This window comes from Cydia amplana, chromosome 6 (genome assembly GCF_948474715.1).
Source record: "Cydia amplana chromosome 6, ilCydAmpl1.1, whole genome shotgun sequence".
In the NCBI taxonomy this organism is placed as follows: domain Eukaryota; kingdom Metazoa; phylum Arthropoda; class Insecta; order Lepidoptera; family Tortricidae; genus Cydia; species Cydia amplana.
This window is the reverse complement of record NC_086074.1, coordinates 3674574-3695817: the sequence shown is the minus strand read 5'-3', so window position 1 is coordinate 3695817 and position 21244 is coordinate 3674574. Positions and strand designations below refer to the sequence as shown.

Genomic DNA, 21244 nt, shown 5'->3' with positions numbered 1-21244 from the left:
CAGCGAACTGTAAATTAAATACGAGATAGCTAAAGTTACTGCTAGATAACTAAAAAGCTAACTTAAAAATTTAGTCCAATCAAACAAATCACGACTTTATAGCGTTCTCAATAAGGTTTATGCGAGTGTGTATTGATATTTGTAATCCGTTGCGTTAGGATTAGGATCGGTCGTCACGTTCTGGACAAACACCATGTTACGGATTACACCGCGTGTGGAGAATCGACGTTTTCGTGCGTGTTGTTTTACCACACTAAATGAGCTTTTTTTCTTATTTCTATCTCCGATTAATACTAGTTTACGGTCATAAGTTCGACCATGATGTTGTTTAAAAAAAAAGTTAGTACGTACTGCTTGGAAATACAGAATTAAAAATTCCGAGTATAAATTAAATAGAGGTTTAAAATAGTATCGTTAATATAACAGATTGGCATTGAAATAACATCCACCTCTAGCCGCCTAGAAGCCTATAACTTACGGAATCTCTAACAGCCATATTCGAACTTTAAGATACGTCAAATACTAGAGATTGAAACGATATGGATTGGATATGTCAGTGTCAAAGTGACGCGTTTGTTTGAAGAAACGTCACTTTTGACACTTGTTTGACACTGACATATCCATTCCATATCGTTTCAATCATTTGACGTATCTTAAAGTTCGAATATGGCCGTAGGTATGTTATAGAAAGAGAAACAGCAAAAACGAACTAGTAAACACGCGGCCTCGTATTTTCGCACACTGCTAAATATCTCATCACAAAGGTAGATGATACAGAGCGTCCCTTGCCAAGGACGGGAGGACTGGTTACTGGTTACAATGCCACCTGGTAGCCCACTACGAGACGCGTGTTCAACCTTCGTTAGACTAGATTCTTCAACGGGTTTGTTGAACGGAGCAAAGTTAGGTCCGAGAAGTCCGAGAACCCAGAGGGATTTTGCGATCAAATCGGTTTTGTTTATTTTTTTGTTACATAGATATTAGTATTTAGGCCCTAAGAAGAGATTTTGTTTCTGTTCTAATTAATTTACAAATATTTTAGGTAATTTGGGACGCTTCCAGGTCTAGCTCTTACCGTACCTACAAAACTTATTTATTTACAAATGTACTTAACATATATAATTTATGGCCAAGTGCAAGACTCCGATCGAGTATTAGAATATAGCAGTGGATTTATAACATTTGTAGATGTGTAATAATAATAACATATACACTTTATTTTAATTAATATCAATGCCATCTTGATCGCTTCAAAGTAAAACTTATCTGCAATAAGTAAGGTCGTGTTTACACGAGCGAGTCGGTTAGATTTATAATAGATACGATATTTGCCCTAAAAAGTCGGGTAATTTTAGCACCTAACATTGTGCACCTTGGTATATGCACATTTAAACTTCTGTTAAGTTACTATATGCACTAACATGACCAACAATGCTGCATTTGTAAGCAGAGTAAGACGCGATGATGAGTCATCACAATTAATGACGCAGATAAGCGTCATAATTGAACATTTAAGATTTTCTATCTTTGCGGCGACATGTCTCGAAATGGTAGTAACGTGCGTCTGTTGCAAATGATTCGAACTTAACGTACTCACTTTATTTAATGACATTGTACTTACTTTTTTATCTACATATTCAAAAGAAGCCTTTATGAATGAGGCATGTCGGCTCCGTCAGACCTCTACATTACAGAGTTTCAATAAGTGTTACTAGATATCAAAAAAGCTGTACACGAATTGTACTTACTATGTACTTACTTGAATGTAAACATACTCGTACGGTTCCTTCAATGCAAAAACGAACTTGAAGTACATACTTACATAGTTTCTTAAAATGTATCCTTTGTGTTATTATTTTGATCGTGAATGGCGAAATACTTCGCGTGAGAGATCCAATTGTTTTAGCGATTATTTTTTAGTGGAGTGGAGCGGAGTTTCTGCCTTGAATACTTTGAAAACACTGTAAACACTTAAATAGGTATGCATGTTCTAGACATAATTAATGATTGTCAATGCAATCACCTGATAATTATTTATTCAATATCAATTATATATAGGTTCTTATTTACTTAGACACCGCCTTAAAATCGTAGTTTCATTTTGAAACTGCAGGAAGTCCCTATATCTTAATTAAATACAAGCCATAGTGATCGAAGGACAATATCTTTACGATTTGCCAATAATTGTTCATGTAGGGCGTAGGCGCGGGCGCACCAATCGGTCGGTGTCCTTGCTTCCTGTCCGTCCGTGATAATAACTTATTTTCGCAAATTTACTTTGCGAATCTTTTTTACTTAAACAAATATTTGCGTAGTTTTAAAGATCTAAGCATACATAGGGACAGACAGCGGGAAGCGACTTTGTTTTATACTATGTAGTGATATCATTAGTCTCTTAAATATAAGTGATAAAAATATACGATAGTAAACGTAATGGTCGAGAGAGTAATCCACTTACATATTACGTGAGCAATACGTTTTCTAAATCTACATTTAATATCACGTAGGTAATATATTTCCGTACAGTCATCTAGACATTACAAGCCAACAATCGTGTTATGTATCCTTATTGCTATAAAGCAATTTACACTAATCTATGAAAGCCGACATATGTAATGTCTTTATTACAATCAATTTCAATTAATTTTATTGCCCACTCGATACTAATGTGATAAAGACGTTTGCGAACATATAATTGCATGAACTAAGTACATTTGTTTTAAGTATATTTGTTACGAGATTAATGATGTACTACGGTTACGTACGTACGTAACATGATAATAATTATATTATCATGTTTGATAATCGAAACTCCCAAAGTTCGACAATCTGTCTAATTAGATAATTAGCTGCAGAGATGAGCCCAAATAATATAGTAAGTTAGATGTATCCAATTTAAATCATTATGCTTAATATTTCCAAAGTGAAATATAGGTGGGCTATTATACATACATATTTATGTGCCAGCATTACGAACACGAGGTAGGTGGGTTTTTTAAGAGAGTGCTATAATTAGCTTTTATAAGTTGTTCATTATGTTTTATTTTTCATTAATGTTTTATTTGGATATTTTGGACTAAACTCATGTAAACTAGAAATATAATTATCTTCCTAGCATCTTATATAATTTTGTTATTTTCTAGTCATTTCATTCATAAATAAAAGTGCTATCGCAATACGTAAAGTTTGCAAAGTCCTAGACGGTAAAGAAACACAGACAGAACATGTATATGTGCATAAATCGTTCAATTTAAAAAACAAAAGAAACTCCCACAAAGAGACCAAATGTGCTAAAAGCCTTTCGCCAACTTTCAATAGATAACATCAAACACATTGCGATATTCCGCCATATGCTCGGCTTTCAGTTGACGGTCAAATTACCCCACTTATCTTTTCCACTGTGCGCCTTACTCCATTGTAACTAAGTCTAATTTATCTAGACACAACACATGTTAAGTATATACATACACTTCCATTAGTGATGTTGGAAAAAAGGAAATACATTGTCCTTATGCGATGGGGGGTCAGTCGGGCTGGGCTCCCGCATTGTGTCCGTTGACTTCCTGATGCAATTAATTACTTACAAAAGGCAGACACTGTTGTTTGCCCTTTGTACGGACGGCATAACTATGTAGAGAACAAACATGTCACATCCTTTTTAGCTGTTTAATTGTGTTGATATTTCAGGACTTGCCTACCTCCCTTTCATATACATATCATGAAAGCGCCTTGTTAAAAATGTTAACAGCTCCTTAGGTAGTTTTTACAGCAGCTTACTGTAGGTACCAATTTTAATTTTAATTTACTTTCATGCCCCTGCTGGTAGCTGTATATTTTTTACAATATAACAGTATACTTTTAGCCTCATCTAAAAGTAAAACAATCTGACATGTATTTGTTAGATATATGAACCTATATGTTAGAATGTAAGTTTCATATATGTAACGGATATATGAACTTTCATCACTTTCGTAAGCAATTTGTACATTAAAATTGTTGCGGCGGCAAGTTATATTGAAGTGTAAAACTAGGTATATAAAATTAATACTTCACAGTTTTTACATATACAAAAAGAAACAACATGGCCTTTATATTTATTAATAGAGCGCGCAATACTGTTGTGCAAATGTTGCACGCGCACCGTCCGGAAGTCCTTCGTATCGTAATATCCACCGTAAAACTAATGTACAGAATGCTACAGTTACTGTACATATGCTAATTAACTAAAACCTTGTACGTATTGTTTACCTGTCCAGAAATGTTCGGTATATTAGCACTGGTTCGTTACAAAAATACCTATAAGTATGGTGGAATATATAATGCTAAAAGTCACAGATAACTAAATCCTTTTTATGTAGTTTTATATCCACAAATTATTTCAAAAAGTGCTGCTTGAAAATCCACATTAATTTAAAAGATTTACCATATCATGCATCATGCATGACCAGATTTTTTCGTGTCCACACTTTAGATATTGTGGCATCTAATACCTACCTAATAAATGTGTGCAAATGTTTATACGTGCATAGTTGAATGAGTCGGCGCATCAAACCGTGAAAATGTAGTGTAATGTCCAGCACTTTTCCTCGATACCGACCGATCGTATCTGATTCTCAGTATCGTTATCTTTGTATTGTAGGGCAACTGTTGGTCTACTTTGTAAAATATGGACTAGTTTTTAAAGTAAACAAATAGATATAAATTATACAATTTGAAATCTTGTGAGATAAGATTTAATTTCGCATGACCTACCATTATGTTAAAAGCAGTATTTCTATACCTCTAACACAATATGTTTATTAGTTTCTATTTTATTGGTAACAATTTGAAGGTAACCTTCCTGTCGTATATGATATTATGTCATAAATAAATTTTTAAAATATGTAACATCTTTATTTATAGCGAATCTAAAGATTATCCACACCAGACCCATCATTTAATGGCCCTAATTCCGGTCTTGGATTATAAAAGCTAAATCAATTTGTAAAATTCTGGGAAACTGTAATTTGTGGGCGTGGATACCTGGTTCATCAATTACTAATAGCCATACAAAAAACAGGGAATAATCAAAAATAAATAGGAATATCGCACTTATAGGTCAGGAAAAGAAAAACACGATATTCTAGCCAAAAATTGTAAGTACATTCCTCTACGTTCAAAAGCACTGAAAATAAGTATATTTTCAATATAAATTTTATCAAATTTATATACTAGACAATAATAATGTCAGAGCGAAATTAATCAATGGAAAGTAAGTGAAATGTAATCATTTCATATCTTGAACAAATTATGTCGTTTATTTTATGTGTATTAAAAAACTGGCCTTTGTCTGACAATGATCATTACCAGGCTAACAAATAATAATCAATGTTTCAGTATAATCGTACTTACGAATACGTAAGTGTAAACAAACTTAACTTACTATTATAGTATTTAATACTCACTGGGCTAACGATCATTCATAGTAGCTAGTTTACAATTAGTCAAATAATTATGCACAACAAATCGTTAACAGTCTCACTTGAAGCTGCGATTAGCCTTCTGAGAATGACTAATACCTAATCAAATCTGAATAGCAATACTTCACCAATGAAATTAAGGTCTTAATATTAGCTTTATTAATGTTGTTGTCAATGCACAAACCTGGCACAAACAAACCGCTGTAACCTTTGTTTCTTAAGCTAATGGTAGTCCTAGGAAGTAATTTTGTTGAATATTAGGCACGTATCGACTCATAAAAGGTCGCGCTATTGTAAAAACCAAATTGGACACTTTATTTAAACCTTAAATCGCTGCCTATTGTGTTGGAACAGCCGAATCCGAGTACGTGTCAATATTAGAATTATTCTCAGAAGTAATATGATACTTTCGAGCGTTACGGTACAATGGGTGCAGTTTGAAATGTTTGGACTCCTACCCAATCAAATGTCAATGACAATAAAGAATCCAGACAAAGCGTGTTGTAATGAAGTTTGGTAAAAAATGGCGTCGAGTGTAGATCTGCCGTTAATCTATCCGTTTCGAGGCGTCTGCGTCTACCTGCGCTGCGCCAGAGTCGGTTATTCAGAATACTTTTTCAACACAATCTTACAGGAGAACCAATTCACGTCTGACCTCCGGTTACTTATAGTCTTACGAGCAACTAGCTACAACTATACTAGACATGAAGTAAACTACCAGTTATAAAAAGGTATTGTGAAGATACAGGCTGCATGTTGCCCGAGGCCCTCGGCGCCCGCGCAGGCAGTCATTACGAGTACGCTAGGGAGCTCTAATCACAGGTGGCCGGAGCTATGGCACCGGAATTTTTGATTACACATTAAGATGCCAATACCAACTTATTGATGATATTCATTTCATATAGCCGGTTATCTTCTTCGATTTATTCAATGATTTCGTTGATTGACTCAAACTGTAATTTCGATCTGTGGAATTTGATATCGAACCTTCCTCGCGTAATACCTTACTTCCAAGTTTTTTCAATTTTAAAGTTCTAGCAAACTTTTCCTCGCGCTACGATAATATTCCAAATTCAAAACTAGACGATGGAAGAATTGGTTTCTCGGCGCGGAAAACAAATGAACATCGATCAGAAGATTCTCGAGACATTTTAAGAGGTCGCTGCAATCATTAGTGTCACCTTAACGTGTCAAAGTAACGATTACGACAGAAAACGGGACCGAGACGTCTCGATACCACGAGGCAACGTGCAAGATGTCTATTCGTCCCGATATCCAGATTCTATCAGTGTTACCAGACGACAGGATTTTTCCTGAAATGTGAGAAATTTCGGTGGTTTGCTCTGGCTGATGGGTATGATAAGAAAATGGCATAATTTATATTGTATAGTGGAATTATTCTTATTTGCGTCATTTGACACATCATGACTGACGAATAGAGATTAAGATTGGATGGCACCTAGACTGAGGTATCAAATTGTGACGTTTAATGATTTTTTATTTGAGATTTAAATAAAGTTAGAATTATATGGTTAATAAATAATAATAAGAAGATATAATAAATGTAATAATGCTTTGTTATAAATATCTAATATCTATTGTAATATGAATGATTTATAACAAAATTTACCTAGATGTAATAATGTTTAAAAATTTGACGTGTAAAATGTATATTTTATGAATAAAACATTGAACTGATTTTAATTGTTGCGACCTAAAATGAAAAATGTATATCGATTTACTTAGACGACTACCGATTCATAACGGTGGTGGCCGGCCAACCCTAAATTAAAAAAAAAGACGTAGAAAGTAAACGTTCGCAGTGCAATTGTCTTCCTTTGTAATTTCGATGTGCAAGATATTTTACGTTCTATTGCTGTTGTCAGTGTCATGTGTCAAATAACGCAAATACGAGTGCACAAAGTATAGTTCGGTATTTTTTAAATAAATATTAAGGGATAGTTTTTAGGGTTCCGTACCCAAAGGGTAAAAACGGGACCCTATTACTAAGACTCCGCTGTCCGTCCGTCCGTCCGTCCGTCCGTCCGTCCGTCCGTCCGTCCGTCCGTCCGTCCGTCCGTCCGTCCGTCCATCCGTCCATCCGTCTGTCACCAGGCTGTATCTCACGAACCGTGATAGCTAGACAGTTGGAATTTTCACAGATGATGTATTTCTGTTGCCGCTATAACAACAAATACTAAAAACAGAATAAAATAAACATTTAAGTGGGGCTCCCATACAACAAACGTAATTTTTGACCGATGTTAAGCAACGTCGGGCGGGGTCAGTACTTGGATGGGTGACCGTTTTTTTGCTTGTTTTGCTCTATTTTTTGTTGATGGTGCGGAACCTCCGTGCGCGAGTTCGACTCGCACTTGGCCGGTTTTTTAACACACTGAATACTGTTTATTGACGGACATAAGTGTATCTTGTATACCTACATGACAAAATAAATTGAATTGAATTGAATTGAATAACGTTTTTTCTATAACACAAAGATCATTTACCGAGAAGAGACCAACTTGCGGATTGTGTATCAGGTATTCTGTTCATGATTCTCGTATTTTCAGTAATCAGAATAGGTATATCTGTTAACCCTAGATGTAATCTAATCTATATTTGCATTTCTATCGGACCTCTCTGTTTTTGTTGGCTCGGCTTCATTTGGCGTTTCCTCTATTAACGTCTAATGGGTGTGTTATCGTGCATTTCGAAGGTTTACATTTTAGTTTCCAAGTTGATGTATTTATATTGTTTTCACAAAGTTTCCTGTCCTTATATAAACACATTGCAATGCAAATTCCAGACATATGGTTTTCCTTCCTTATTAAAAATACATTACAAAACTATTGAACTCAATGTGTCAGCGTGTCTCTAAAACGGGCATAAACATAAATCCAACGAATAAAACAAATGAATTACGGCTAACGCCCTTCATATTTACCGATCTAGTGGTGGTAATCTCTCCCTGTAACACGAAGAATGCCATCTGTCTGTAGCCGTAAACTGCCGAAGGCACTGGTGCTGTACCACTAGGCCTAAATCGTTATCAAGACATCAGCCGTTATCATGGAGAGTATCGCTGGTGCCTGGAGCCTGTAGCCCCACCTCGCGCACCTGTCGAGGTGCGTGACCGAGCCAGTCTGGTCATGTATTCTCAAAGATTTCTTAAGAACTAGCGAAGGGGTAACTAATGTAAGGAGACCTCGAAAAACGTCACTACAAAAGAGCGTTTTTACGCTGGTTTATCCAAGCGATCAAGCAAGCCAGCTCGGTAGGCAAATGGAAGAACGTCTCCGGTACCCCCGGGCCAAGCACGCGCCGTCCACTCATTAACTTTCGGGGGCTCGATGATATATGCTTAGGATATGCCGGATGCTTGTATAATGACGGTGAACGCCATTATAGGTATAAATCAGTTTTTTAGCCTTTAGCGCCGTGAGCGTTTTCGTTATTAACCGAAGATAACGCTAGGTGAATTCTTGAGGAGTCAAGGGGGTTCAAGTTCCACTGATTTGAAAAAATACTTACATGTATTCTCCCCAGAAATGTCTAAAATGGGTAGTAGAGTTTGATAGCGTTCCTAAAAAGTACCAGCTCCTATATTCAGTGCAATGCCCAATCTAACGCGCCAAGTGTTCTTTAGATACCGGTGTAATTTTAGGTCATTCCCACCGCGTCGGGACTCGGCCTTGTGCGACTGTGCGTACGCACCGAAATGTTTCCTCAATTATTAGCCTTTGTGGTACAAATAACTGCGGACCTATCGATCAAACAATGCAAGTAATTACTGTCTTTGGCATTGAGCAGGTAGCTAAAGAATGATCTAGCATACTAGGTCCTTAGTCTTATTTACTGTGAAATGATGACGGATTGATAAGCCTTTCATGATGGCATGTAGGTATTCAGGAAATTGGGTCGATGACGTGTGTGGCCAGGTGGCAAAGCAAAGAGGTATTGACACAGCATGAAAGGACTGGGACGCAGCGTAGCCTCGATCGCGCCTTGGGCATCGGTAAATAATTCATGGTCACTTTTCTATCTTCATAAGACATTTATAGCATCGGTTTATGGCTGCAAATGTTGCAATTGGCCTCACAATAATCGCATGCTAGTAATTCCGTTCGAAAGACATCCTTACAAGGTACGGGTTGCATTTGGGTGGCGCGGCGTGCCGAATGGCGTGGCGTTCTGCGAAACACTGGAGTGAACTCCGATGTTTAGACTACAGTTTTGAGGTTACATAATTTGTTGAATGGTAATGATTATTTTTAGACTACCTAAGGTACTGTGTCGCAACGAGCCGAATTGACTGACACCAAAGACCGCCTGGCATTTTTTCCTTCCAAAACTCTGTTCTCGTGGTTCTCTCTGAGTACATTCAAGTCACTTTGGACTTCCTAAATAAATATCAGGATCTAGAAGGTAGTGAAACTTATTTCAGAATATTCACTGAAGTACCTAACTGAAAAGCATGCACTTTCCTTGGATAACGATTAATCTATGAAAAGCGACGACGCGTGATTCTTAGGATGCATTCAGAAATCTAGCAAGTGTAGCAACAATACCTTGTTTTTTTTACTTGTGTTGGATGTTGCGTGGGCCGAACATATTTAGTCCGGTTAGCAAGTCGTTCAAAGCTCCGATATAGAACATTTTAGTTTCGTGTAGAAAATATCAGTATATTCAATCGAGATTTATCAGCGATTAAGCGTAGACGGTCCAAGGAACGCAGCCATCGGGCCCAAATGAAATTATACTAATTACCTAATCTCCACCACGAGCGGGGGGCGGAGCACCCGGAGCACCTAAATCTCGCTCGCCTAAATCGATTACTATACTCGTATTACTAGCCCAGAGCTTTTTGTCTCTGTCTAATGTGGGCCGGCCTTGCGCTCCTCTTTTTGGATATAATCTATCACGGTTCATTGCACCTCGTGGGCATTTTAGCCGTTTCACGGGAAACGGGAAAGCGGAGCCTTGGGTTGCATAACGTTGATTTTGTAACAGATTCGGAGCCTTAAGACTGGAAATGAAGACGTGGAGTCGAGGTGGGTTCAATGCGAAGTCGTTTTCGCATGATGATAGGTCTCGTCATAGCTGAAGCTACTTATAAATATGTTAATGATAGCTATTCATGTCACTTTGGTACCCTACTTAATCATGCATGTATAGATATCTGCAAACAACATAAGGTTCGTGTCGCGCTCCTTTTAGTGCTTAATAACGGTACCACGCATGGTACCTATGATGGTGTTATTGTTATTTATTCCATCTTGTCCTATGTGGAAACTTCAAAACACTTCCAGTTCGCAATCCTCATGGACTTACAGTATGTTAAATAAAAAGTAAACTTAGGTACCAAGGGGTGTAATGTAAATTGTAAGTGTAATGTTCACCTTCCCGCATCAGCCTATAATCCAAGTATTGTCGTGCCGCGATCCTCCCACGCTTGCAGGATTGATGAGGCCAGCAATTAGCCGGTTCCTTCTCTATTATAATTTAATAGTTCACGCTCTGTTACCCGAGTTCGCCGACTTTCACACATGGTGCTTGTTTTGTTTTAATTACGTTATTAAAAGTGACCAATAGCGGACCTTATTTTGTTGGAGTAAGGTTTATGTCAGTTGTAACTTTGATGGCATGATCCAAACGAAGATGAAATTAATTGCGTAGGTACTTGTACTGTTTTTATTTTATGTTTCATAATTTAGCGAACAAGGTATAGGTGCTAGGTTCATTTTCATTTCATACGTCAGTGAATTGAGTGAATTCCATAGTTGCTATGTAGGTTAAGTGTAGGGAATTTTATTAAGATTAGTTGAATGTATACGGTAGTTGCTCCTCATTCCGTTGTATTTTATAAATAAATACTCGTTAGTTGATGTCACATTACGAATAGGTATATCAATTATATGCTCTGCATTACACCTAACTTAAATAGCCACTTAGATATGAATTATGATCCATCGATATAAAATTGTGCTTAAATAGGCAAAAATCTTCTTTAAAATCCCACGCACTTCTAAATATAATTTTGCCTATATGTCAGAAATTATCCAGATAATTATAGTCTTTGATAAATATCGCGATAATTATCCGATAAATATCGGATAATTATCCCAGGTATGGATGGTGCTATATTTATTTCCTTTGAATTCTTTGATAGTAAAAAAAATATCCGGGCGTTTTTTTGTATTTTAGGTTTTGAAATTTGAGGTTATTATCAAATCGATAATTATCAGGCATAAAAATCACGATAATTATCAAGATAACTATCATTGCTAATTATCCTTTCGAACCGTCATCTATGTGCAACAACAAATACAGGACCACAATATCCTTACAACTCTACAATTTAAGTATCTCGATTTCATTGCCTGCTCGAGGTATTATCGAAAGTGCTTGCGTCACGGCGCAGAGGAAATCGCACCGACACCAGATATCTCTGCGATCTATATTTATTGACCGTTCGCTAAATAGACAATTATCGATTCCTATAAATCAGGAACTTAAGGTATTTTGGCTCTTATCTAAGCCTCTCTTTAAGTATGTAAGTACTTGATTAAGTTTGCACACGATTAACAAAGTTACGTGTAGGTAGTAACTTTCCTTTATTGGACATTTAACACTAAGTTCTACTTTACAAGAAAATATCATCTTTTCTTCTTTAGTTAGGTAAAAAGCTATCTAAACGTAATTTAAATACGACTAACCTAACTTAGCAGCCCTTAAATACCTCTAACGTTATTTCAAAACATAGCTATACGATCGTATGACTCGATGGAAAAATTATAAAAAAATTGCGTTTTCTTTGAAAGTAGCCCGAATCCCGGATTTTGTAGAAATATGCACATTGGACTAACCCATCCCTTTCTCTTGCAGCCTGTTCGAGCAGGAGATCATGAGCTACGTGCCGGCGGAGGGCCGCGCGGCGCCGTCGCCGGCCGCGTCGCCGGCGGCCGCGCGCAGCACACGCGCGCCCGCGCCGCAGCGGCGGGACTTCGAAGCCAAGCTGAGGGCATTCTATAGGAAGCTGGAGAGTAAAGGCTACGGACAGGGGCCCGGGAAACTCAAGTAAGTTACTGTACTATATGATAGTGCCATCATGAGCTAGTAGGTCGCGCGCAGCACACGGGCGCCCGCGCCGCAGCGACGGGACTTCGAAGCCAAGCTGAGGGCGTTCTATAGGAAGCTGGAGAGTAAAGGCTACGGACAGGGGCCCGGGAAACTCAAGTAAGTTACTGTACTATATGATAGTGCCATCATGAGCTAGTAGGTCGCGCGCAGCACACGGGCGCCCGCGCCGCAGCGACGGGACTTCGAAGCCAAGCTGAGGGCGTTCTATAGGAAGCTGGAGAGTAAAGGCTACGGACAGGGGCCCGGGAAACTCAAGTAAGTTACTGTACTATATGATAGTGCCATCATGAGCTAGTAGGTCGCGCGCAGCACACGGGCGCCCGCGCCGCAGCGGCGTGACTTCGAAGCCAAGCTGAGGGCGTTCTATAGGAAGCTGGAGAGTAAAGGCTACGGACAGGGGCCCGGGAAACTCAAGTAAGTTACTGTACTATATGATAGTGCCATCATGAGCTAGTAGGTCGCGCGCAGCACACGGGCGCCCGCGCCGCAGCGACGGGACTTCGAAGCCAAGCTGAGGGCATTCTATAGGAAGCTGGAGAGTAAAGGCTACGGACAGGGGCCCGGGAAACTCAAGTAAGTTACTGTACTATATGATAGTGCCATCATGAGCTAGTAGGTCGCGCGCAGCACACGGGCGCCCGCGCCGCAGCGACGGGACTTCGAAGCCAAGCTGAGGGCGTTCTATAGGAAGCTGGAGAGTAAAGGCTACGGACAGGGGCCCGGGAAACTCAAGTAAGTTACTGTACTATATGATAGTGCCATCATGAGCTAGTAGGTCGCGCGCAGCACACGGGCGCCCGCGCCGCAGCGGCGTGACTTCGAAGCCAAGCTGAGGGCGTTCTATAGGAAGCTGGAGAGTAAAGGCTACGGACAGGGGCCCGGGAAACTCAAGTAAGTTACTGTACTATATGATAGTGCCATCATGAGCTAGTAGGTCGCGCGCAGCACACGGGCGCCCGCGCCACAGCGACGGGACTTCGAGGCCAAGCTGCGGGCGTTCTATAGGAAGCTGGAGAGCAAGGGCTACGGACAGGGGCCCGGGAAACTTAAGTAAGTTACTCTTTTTCTATATCCTCCTAAGGCCATACAAATGAAATATCCAAAATTTACCACAGAAAACTGAACCTATAGTGTAGGAAATAGAGTTGCCTTTTCGTTGTTTTAAGATTGAACGAGACAAAGCAAAAGCGATTCTGTTCGAATTGAATATGATTTAAATTGCATCGAACTGCAGAAGTACTATAGATAGGACCTTGGGCCTTAGGAGGATAGTTGAAAACTAAGTATGATAAATCTTAAGCCTGTTCAAGTAGATTAGGCGTAAGTTCCAGCTAGCGCATTAGCGAAATGACTGTCTGTTTTTATCATAATATAAATCCTACGACAGCTTAGCTTACCGTTTCGCATATTATTCTCAATCAGACTCTCTTTCTCTCTTTTTGTCATAATTGACAACTCAAAATTGCATTTGGCTTGGCAAATTTTGATATAGGCCTAATAAATCCCCCTCAAATTCCAGGCTTCACATCCGCCGCGAGCACCTTCTAGAAGACGCGTTCCGCCGCATCATGTCCTGCGGCAAGAAGGAGCTTCAGAAGGGCAAGCTGTGCGTCCTCTGGGACGGCGAGGAAGGCCTGGACTACGGCGGGCCCAGTCGGGAGTTCTTCTTCCTGCTGTCGCGCGAGCTGTTCAACCCTTACTATGGCCTGTTCGAGTATTCTGCCAATGACACGTACACGGTCCACGTGTCGCCCATGTCGGCGTTTGTCGACAACCATCATGAGTGGTGAGTGGAGTTTACTTCTTTTGGAGGGCTAGCCAAGGGGACATTGATGACAGTCGTACATCGACAAACTCTAAATGAAAAGAAAAAACCGGCCAAGTCGGACACGCGCACGGAGGGTTCCGCACCATCAACAAAAAATAGAGCAAAACAAGCAAAAAAACGGTCACCCATCCAAGTACTGAGTACTGACCCCGCCCGACGTTGCTTAACTTCGGTCAAAAATCACGTTTGTTGTATGGGAGCCCCACTTAAATCTTTATTTTATTCTGTTTTTAGTATTTGTTGTTATAGCGGCAACAGAAATACATCATCTGTGAAAATTTCAACTGTCTAGCTATCACGGTTCGTGAGATACAGCCTGGTGACAGACGGACGGACGGACGGATGGACGGACGGACAGCGGAGTCTTAGTAATAGGGTCCCGTTTTTAACCTTTGGGTACGGAACCCTAAAAATTTATCGGGATGACAGATGCTACGAAAAATCACGTGACTATTTCAATACATTATTTAAGTTTCTATTAGCGTTTAAGCTATCTGTTTAACCGCCCGTGAAAAACCAACTGACATGAAACGGCTCAGAAATGGGGAGCGTGGCGTTCTGTTTCTCGCGCTTTTATTCGTAATATAGGTATGTCACTGTCGATCTTAGTAACCTAAGATCGACAGTGACATACCTATATTACGAATAAAATAAAAACACAATTATTCTCTCTCGGTCAGTAATAAGCCCACAGGAATGTCGAAAGTTTATTGGTTTGAGTTTAAACTTCCCTTATATTAGGTTTAACTAACCCTTAGTACCATATAAATCAACAAATGTCTATTAGTATTCAAGTTCCGTCAGGATTAGTATCTATTCAATCAATTTACCAACAAGACAAGACAATGTACGTATAAAGGCAACTCTGACTTGCACTGAATTAACCTAGCATTTTAAAATACAATCCAACGATAACTTACTTATTGTTTGTTGTTTAAGTGTATTTATAGTACTCTTAGATACAGCAATCGTTGATACATAATGCTAATAGAAACTTAAATAATTTTTGGAAATAGTCACGTGAGTTTTCGCAACATCTATCATCCCGTCCCGTTACATTTTTTCTTTTCGTTTTGCGTTGGCCGATGTACGATTGTCGTCTTAGCTACAGCTAGGCCTTACACACTTAAATGTACTATGTAGTACCTAGTATAGTTTAAATCCATTTAACGCGATTTAAAATACGAGTAAACACTATGATTGAATCTGTCGGAACCGCCAACGAGCACCATTACGGACCAATACACACGTAGTTATCACACCAATTATCCGCAATCATACAAATTACGTTGTCTCATACATATTGTATGACAATGCCGATGGATGGCAATTATCTAACAATACAAACAATGTTAATGCACATATTTTTCTAGTGTAAAAAGTCGATCAATTGTCATAATGCAGTTTCTTACTTTATTCTTTTTTATTTTATATATGCACTTATAATTGAACTATAGCTGGTCAACCAAATCTTGTCAGTAAAAAAAGGCGCGAAATTCAAATTTTCTATGGGACGATATCCCTTCGCGCCTACATTTTTCAAATTTGCCGCCTTTTTCTACTGTCAAGATCTGTTTGACCAAGTATATGTATGCAGAAGAGTTAGGTTTGGATTTAAATTAATTGCACTAGTGGACCTCTAATAAAGCTTACTATTAAATAAATATACTATTGAACTCTTTAGACTTTTAATTTGAATGGCAAACCGTTATGCAGTAACCACCATTGTTCTCGTATTGGCTACCATACGAGTAAGTATAACATAAGCATAGCAACAATAGCGCCAGACAAACAGCGGATGTACTAATACGGACAAGATGATTATTTTATTGGTCTTCGATTCAATTATTATTTAAGAAATATATAGAGGATGTAGTAAAACTTTTACTAATGTAGGTAATGATGTATTTTTGAAGAACGAAGTTTACAAAAACAACTACATCTAAATCTATACACACCTCAATAAAAAAATACAGAAAAAGACTATTAAATTGAAACAAACACTGTTTGCTGTAGTAATTTCGAAAGAAAAATTTTCTTAGTTTAGTTTGAGAAGTAGGTAGGTACGACCCTTGGATTTGAAGTACATATAAGACCCTGTTGCCAGAGACCATGGTCGTTAATGGTAGGTATCTACATGTACCATTATCTGCGATTATAAACTGTCGCAATCAGCGGTACCCGGTACTAATTATCGGTGACCCTATATGGGCCAGTGAGCCAACAATAACTCTCATTTTAATTGGGTTTAGCATTATTAATCGTTAGTTATACTGACCCTCGGGCCTGCGACAATCGTGACAGGCAAATGTTTATAAAATTAATGATAATTACTGTAGTTGCTTGTAAAGAGACAATTCAAAGCGAATCGGCTGTCTAGAATTTAATTAGTCAGATTACAAGAGAGAAGAGAGGCTCCGTAGTAAGTACTGTGATCAAAATATTTTTTGTTTCCTGGAGTAAGACAAATGAAACTTAATTTCATGAATTTTTTCATTACGTACTTAGTTACCAATTTCTTATAGATACTTAATGTGAACTATTTATATACAATCAATACCATTTTCCACCCTTTTTTTCCTCGCAATCGTTGCAACTGTATGTACCCATGTCATTTTATGGAATAATATAACAAATTCGCCACTGCGTAAAATATTCAATACGGCATGCCAACGTTTTCAGTAGAAAAAGGCGCGAAATTAAAAATTGTATATGATATCCGATCTTCTTTGATTCGATCCTACGCACCTGCATTTTTCTGCCGCCTTTTTCTACTGACAAAGCTGGCTTGCCAGAGTACCTCTATAGGTACTCTGGCAACCTATGTACCGGTTGATATCCGCCTTGAACAACTTGAACATTAAAAAAAAAACTAGTAACTGCCCAAAGCTTGTCCAATGGTCTTTCAGATTAGATTAATGCCTAAAGCGTTTCATAGCACTTCATACACGTAACCACTTCTGCTGCTGGCTGTACAAGGGCCCACGCAGCATGCTATTTTTTACGCCCCAGCCCTAAGGTCCGTTCTAACGTTACCTCAAACAAGGTGTAGTGTTACTCACGGAAGGCAACCGAGCGTTTCACGTTGGGGCGTTTTTTGTCGCCCGACTCAATAGTTATAGGTACCTACACCATTTGTTTCACTAAGTGTCAAGTTACGAATTTGATTTACGGTAGATTTTTGAGGAAATTATAGGTTTTATTGTGCACTTTTGGAAGTAGGTACCTACCTACAATCCTACATATCCTTACAAAAATATTTGGGATCATGTGGAACACAATATAGATGGTCAAGCAGATCTTGTCAGTAGAAAAAGGCGGCAAATTTGAAAAATGTAGGCGCGAAGGGATATTGGCCCATAGAAAATTTGAATTTATTTTATTGGCTTCACTATGCTGTTGAATTGAAAGCAACTTTTTGCAGCAAGGTTTCTAAATGTTGCCACTGTCGATGTTGTAATAATGTGAACCAATAATGTTGCATCGAAAATAGTGCAAACGTCGTATCGCACGTGCACGCTATATTTTTTATCAAACACTTGGCAGTTCTCTGTTTTATCAAAATGCGTTAAACCAATAATTAGTTCCAATTAACAACACTTAATTAAAAAATACTATTTAGTTCGAATGTAATGTGTTCTGTTCTGAAATTTCTGTCCTGCTCTCTAATAAAACAGGAACAGGACATTTGTCTATTTGCGTCCATTACACTCGTGCACTCTAATATAAAGGTATTACAAGAGCAACAGAAGTCTATGTGACTTTCTTCGAATAGATTTTCGCGGTAGCTGTTCTCAGTGTTGCCCCGTTATTAACAAACTTTATATTTCCAGGTTTCGTTTCTCCGGGCGCGTGCTAGGCCTGGCGCTGGTGCACGGCTACCTGCTAGAAGCCTGGTTCACACGCGCCCTGTACCGCGCCCTGCTACGGCTCTCGCCAGCGCTCGAAGACGTCGACGCGTTGGACGCGCAGTTCGCCGCCTCGCTGCGGTGGTTACAGGTAAATAAAAAAAAAAAAAATCTATGGTTATGCCATGGTTATGCTGAATAAAAAAATGTAATGACTCGACCGCGAGCTGCGATTGATACTGCTAGCGCCATCTATGTTGAAATCGCCGGTACTAAAGTTTGCTAAAACGTCACAGTTAGTAGTCACTCGAGCAAATAGATGGCGCTACCATCCGTCGGTTATTCATGCTAGCAAATAGGTGGCGCCACCAGGCCACCACCCATCGGCCATGTGCGGAAAAGCACGTGGTGATAATTTTATTCATGTTATCGCACCACGCCGGGTCACAAATTTACAATTCCGTTCGAACGATTCCACTGACTTTACTATGGCATTCGATACTGTTGACTCATTTTAGCGTACGCATAGGTGCATTTTTTAATCTTTATTATCGTAGATACTTACCTTACTTTAGTTGATTAAACTTTATCGAAGTATAGTGATAAAAATGTACTTCATGCGCGTATTTCATGGCCATTTATGAATGCAATACATTATGATTATGATTCTTATGTTACGTCCACTACGCTCATTCAAATTATTTCATGAACACAATTATCTTTAACCTGAAATGACATTGGATTGATCTTCAAATCTATTTACGATTAATTTCTATTGTTATAAAACTTAACACGTACAAATTAAGCCTATTTAAAATTTAAAACATCAATACTGTTCTATTTTTGGCCAATATTTCAAAGATCGAGTGTCAGTGTCCCTAATATTATGATTGTTTTTTTAGGCGTTTGGCACTTTGCCATTAAATTCACTCTACTCTTCCTATAGGTACTTACTTACCTACATAGTTGTCACATATCACGTTACCCTCTGAAGTTAAAATTTTAAGAAATTGATGTGAAATAACTGGGTTAATAATGGCTCTGTAGGTATAATTAACAACTCGCCTTTTAGAGATATTAGGGCATCGACTCGACGCTTCAAGATAAGTTGGCTGGCTGTATTGCTTTATTCGTCAAAAATAGCTACATATGTATAGAATAGGTAATTTGTCATCACGAATAGGTATAAGAACTATAAGAAGTCATTACAAATAGGTATGTCTTCGAGAGGCTTATTTATACGGGAAAGTAGGTGGCGTTTCAGTTTCTCCTTCTTTTATTATGTAGAGGTATTTTATTTATATTATATGTAGTTTGCTCCCCGTGACAACGATTAAGTAGTCAAATCCTATTTCTTTCGGGCTTATAAAGAGTACTGTATTTGAAGATGTTACTTAGGTATACATATTTTAAATTCTGGTACAACAGGAGTGCTTTTTGAAGTGAAAACTTCTTTAGCGGCGCTGGGCACTTTTTGAGGTTGGGAAAAAATGATAAACTCGAGACAGCGTAAGGCGATCACGTGACCGTAAGATTTAGATGGCCACTTATTTAATTGACATTTAAATCAATAAAGAAAAACTCAATGACATTACATGAAAAAGGTTCTAATCTTGTACGGGCTGAAATACGAGGATCTCACAGTTACATTCTAACTTTATATCACTCAAATATAATTCAATAAAGCTACATCTTGATGAAATCGCTAATAAAAGTGAACTCTAGTACTGGTGAATAAAACTCAAAATATCATGAATATTTAGATGCGAGGTCTGCAAGGTAACTTTACAATTTCTATTCGAATTTTAAACGATTAACGCTACTAATTTAAGCTCACTGGCCAGCAATTTCGGAACTACAGTTTTTCAATAGAAAGGAGGATGGCTCAATTATACATAGTGCTGCAGATATTTTGGGCTAGTCATTGAGTTTTCACTTCTGTCGCTGTCGTCACTCCCGGAGTGCAACCCCTTGTTTTTTAGGGTTCCGTACCCAAAGGGTAAAAACGGGACCCTATTACTAAGACTCCGCTGTCCGTCCGTCCGTCCGTCCGTCCGTCCGTCCGTCTGTCACCAGGCTGTATCTCACGAACCGTCACAGTTGAAATTTTCACAGATGATGTATTTCTGTTGCCGCTATAACAACAAATACTAAAAACAGAATAAAATAAAGATTTAAGTGGGGCTCCCATACAACAAAAGTGATTTTTGACCGAAGTTAAGCAACGTCGGGCGGGGTCAGTACTTGGATGGGTGACCGTTTTTTTGCTTGTTTTGCGCTATTTTTTGTTGATGGTGCGGAACCCTCCGTGCGCGAGTCCGACTCGCACTTGGCCGGTTTTTTTTTTCTTCGACTAGCGAAGTTCACTCCCATCATTCAAAATTTTCTGACCATTTCCTTCCAGTCCGCCCGCTGCGTGTCGTCCCTAGAGCTAACGTTCGCGGTGTCTGAACGTCTCGCCGACGGCCGCGTACTGGAGCGAGAGCTGAAGCCAGGCGGTCGCGATGTGCCCGTCACGGAGCGGAACAAGAAGGAATATCTGGAGCGGGTGGTGCGCTGGAGGGTCGAGCGCGGCGTGGCCGAGCAGACCGAGTGGCTCGTGAGAGGCTTCCATGAGGTGAGTCAACAATATCCAGTTGAAGCTCGGCGGCTAGGGTTGCCAGATCGAAAGGCGCTATAATCGGGAAAAAATACCAATTTTTCGGGATTTTAGGCCTTAAGTCGGGAAAATGAACCATTCAAATTAAATTAATTGTATTAAAAACAACGATATTTTAACATTATTGGCACTATGTCAGCTGCTCTGCCCAGTCTCGCCACGCGCGCCCTCGCGCGCGCTGACGGGCTCGACGCGGGTCGGTTCGCTCGACGACAGTTCAGAACTTAATTGTATTGAACTTGAAATTATTGTTTTATAACGTGATGTTGTTTTTCGGGACAATTTTCACTTTGTCGGGAATCGGGAACAC

General features: G+C 39.0%; 2 protein-coding genes across 3 annotated transcripts in view; both read left to right on the top strand.

Annotated features, from left to right (window-relative positions):
• Window positions 1-21244, top strand: part of LOC134648698 (PXMP2/4 family protein 3) — a 381574-nt gene that overhangs the window by 257550 nt on the left and 102780 nt on the right. The gene's annotated exons all lie outside the window — the stretch shown is intronic.
• LOC134648711 (E3 ubiquitin-protein ligase HECW2) overlaps window positions 1-21244 on the top strand; it is a 162495-nt gene that overhangs the window by 135251 nt on the left and 6000 nt on the right. The window contains exons 11-14 of the mRNA XM_063503220.1: window positions 12345-12536; window positions 14119-14385; window positions 18261-18426; window positions 20680-20892. Of these exons, the coding sequence (XP_063359290.1) occupies window positions 12345-12536; window positions 14119-14385; window positions 18261-18426; window positions 20680-20892 (838 nt within the window). The remainder of the gene's footprint in view (window positions 1-12344; window positions 12537-14118; window positions 14386-18260; window positions 18427-20679; window positions 20893-21244) is intronic.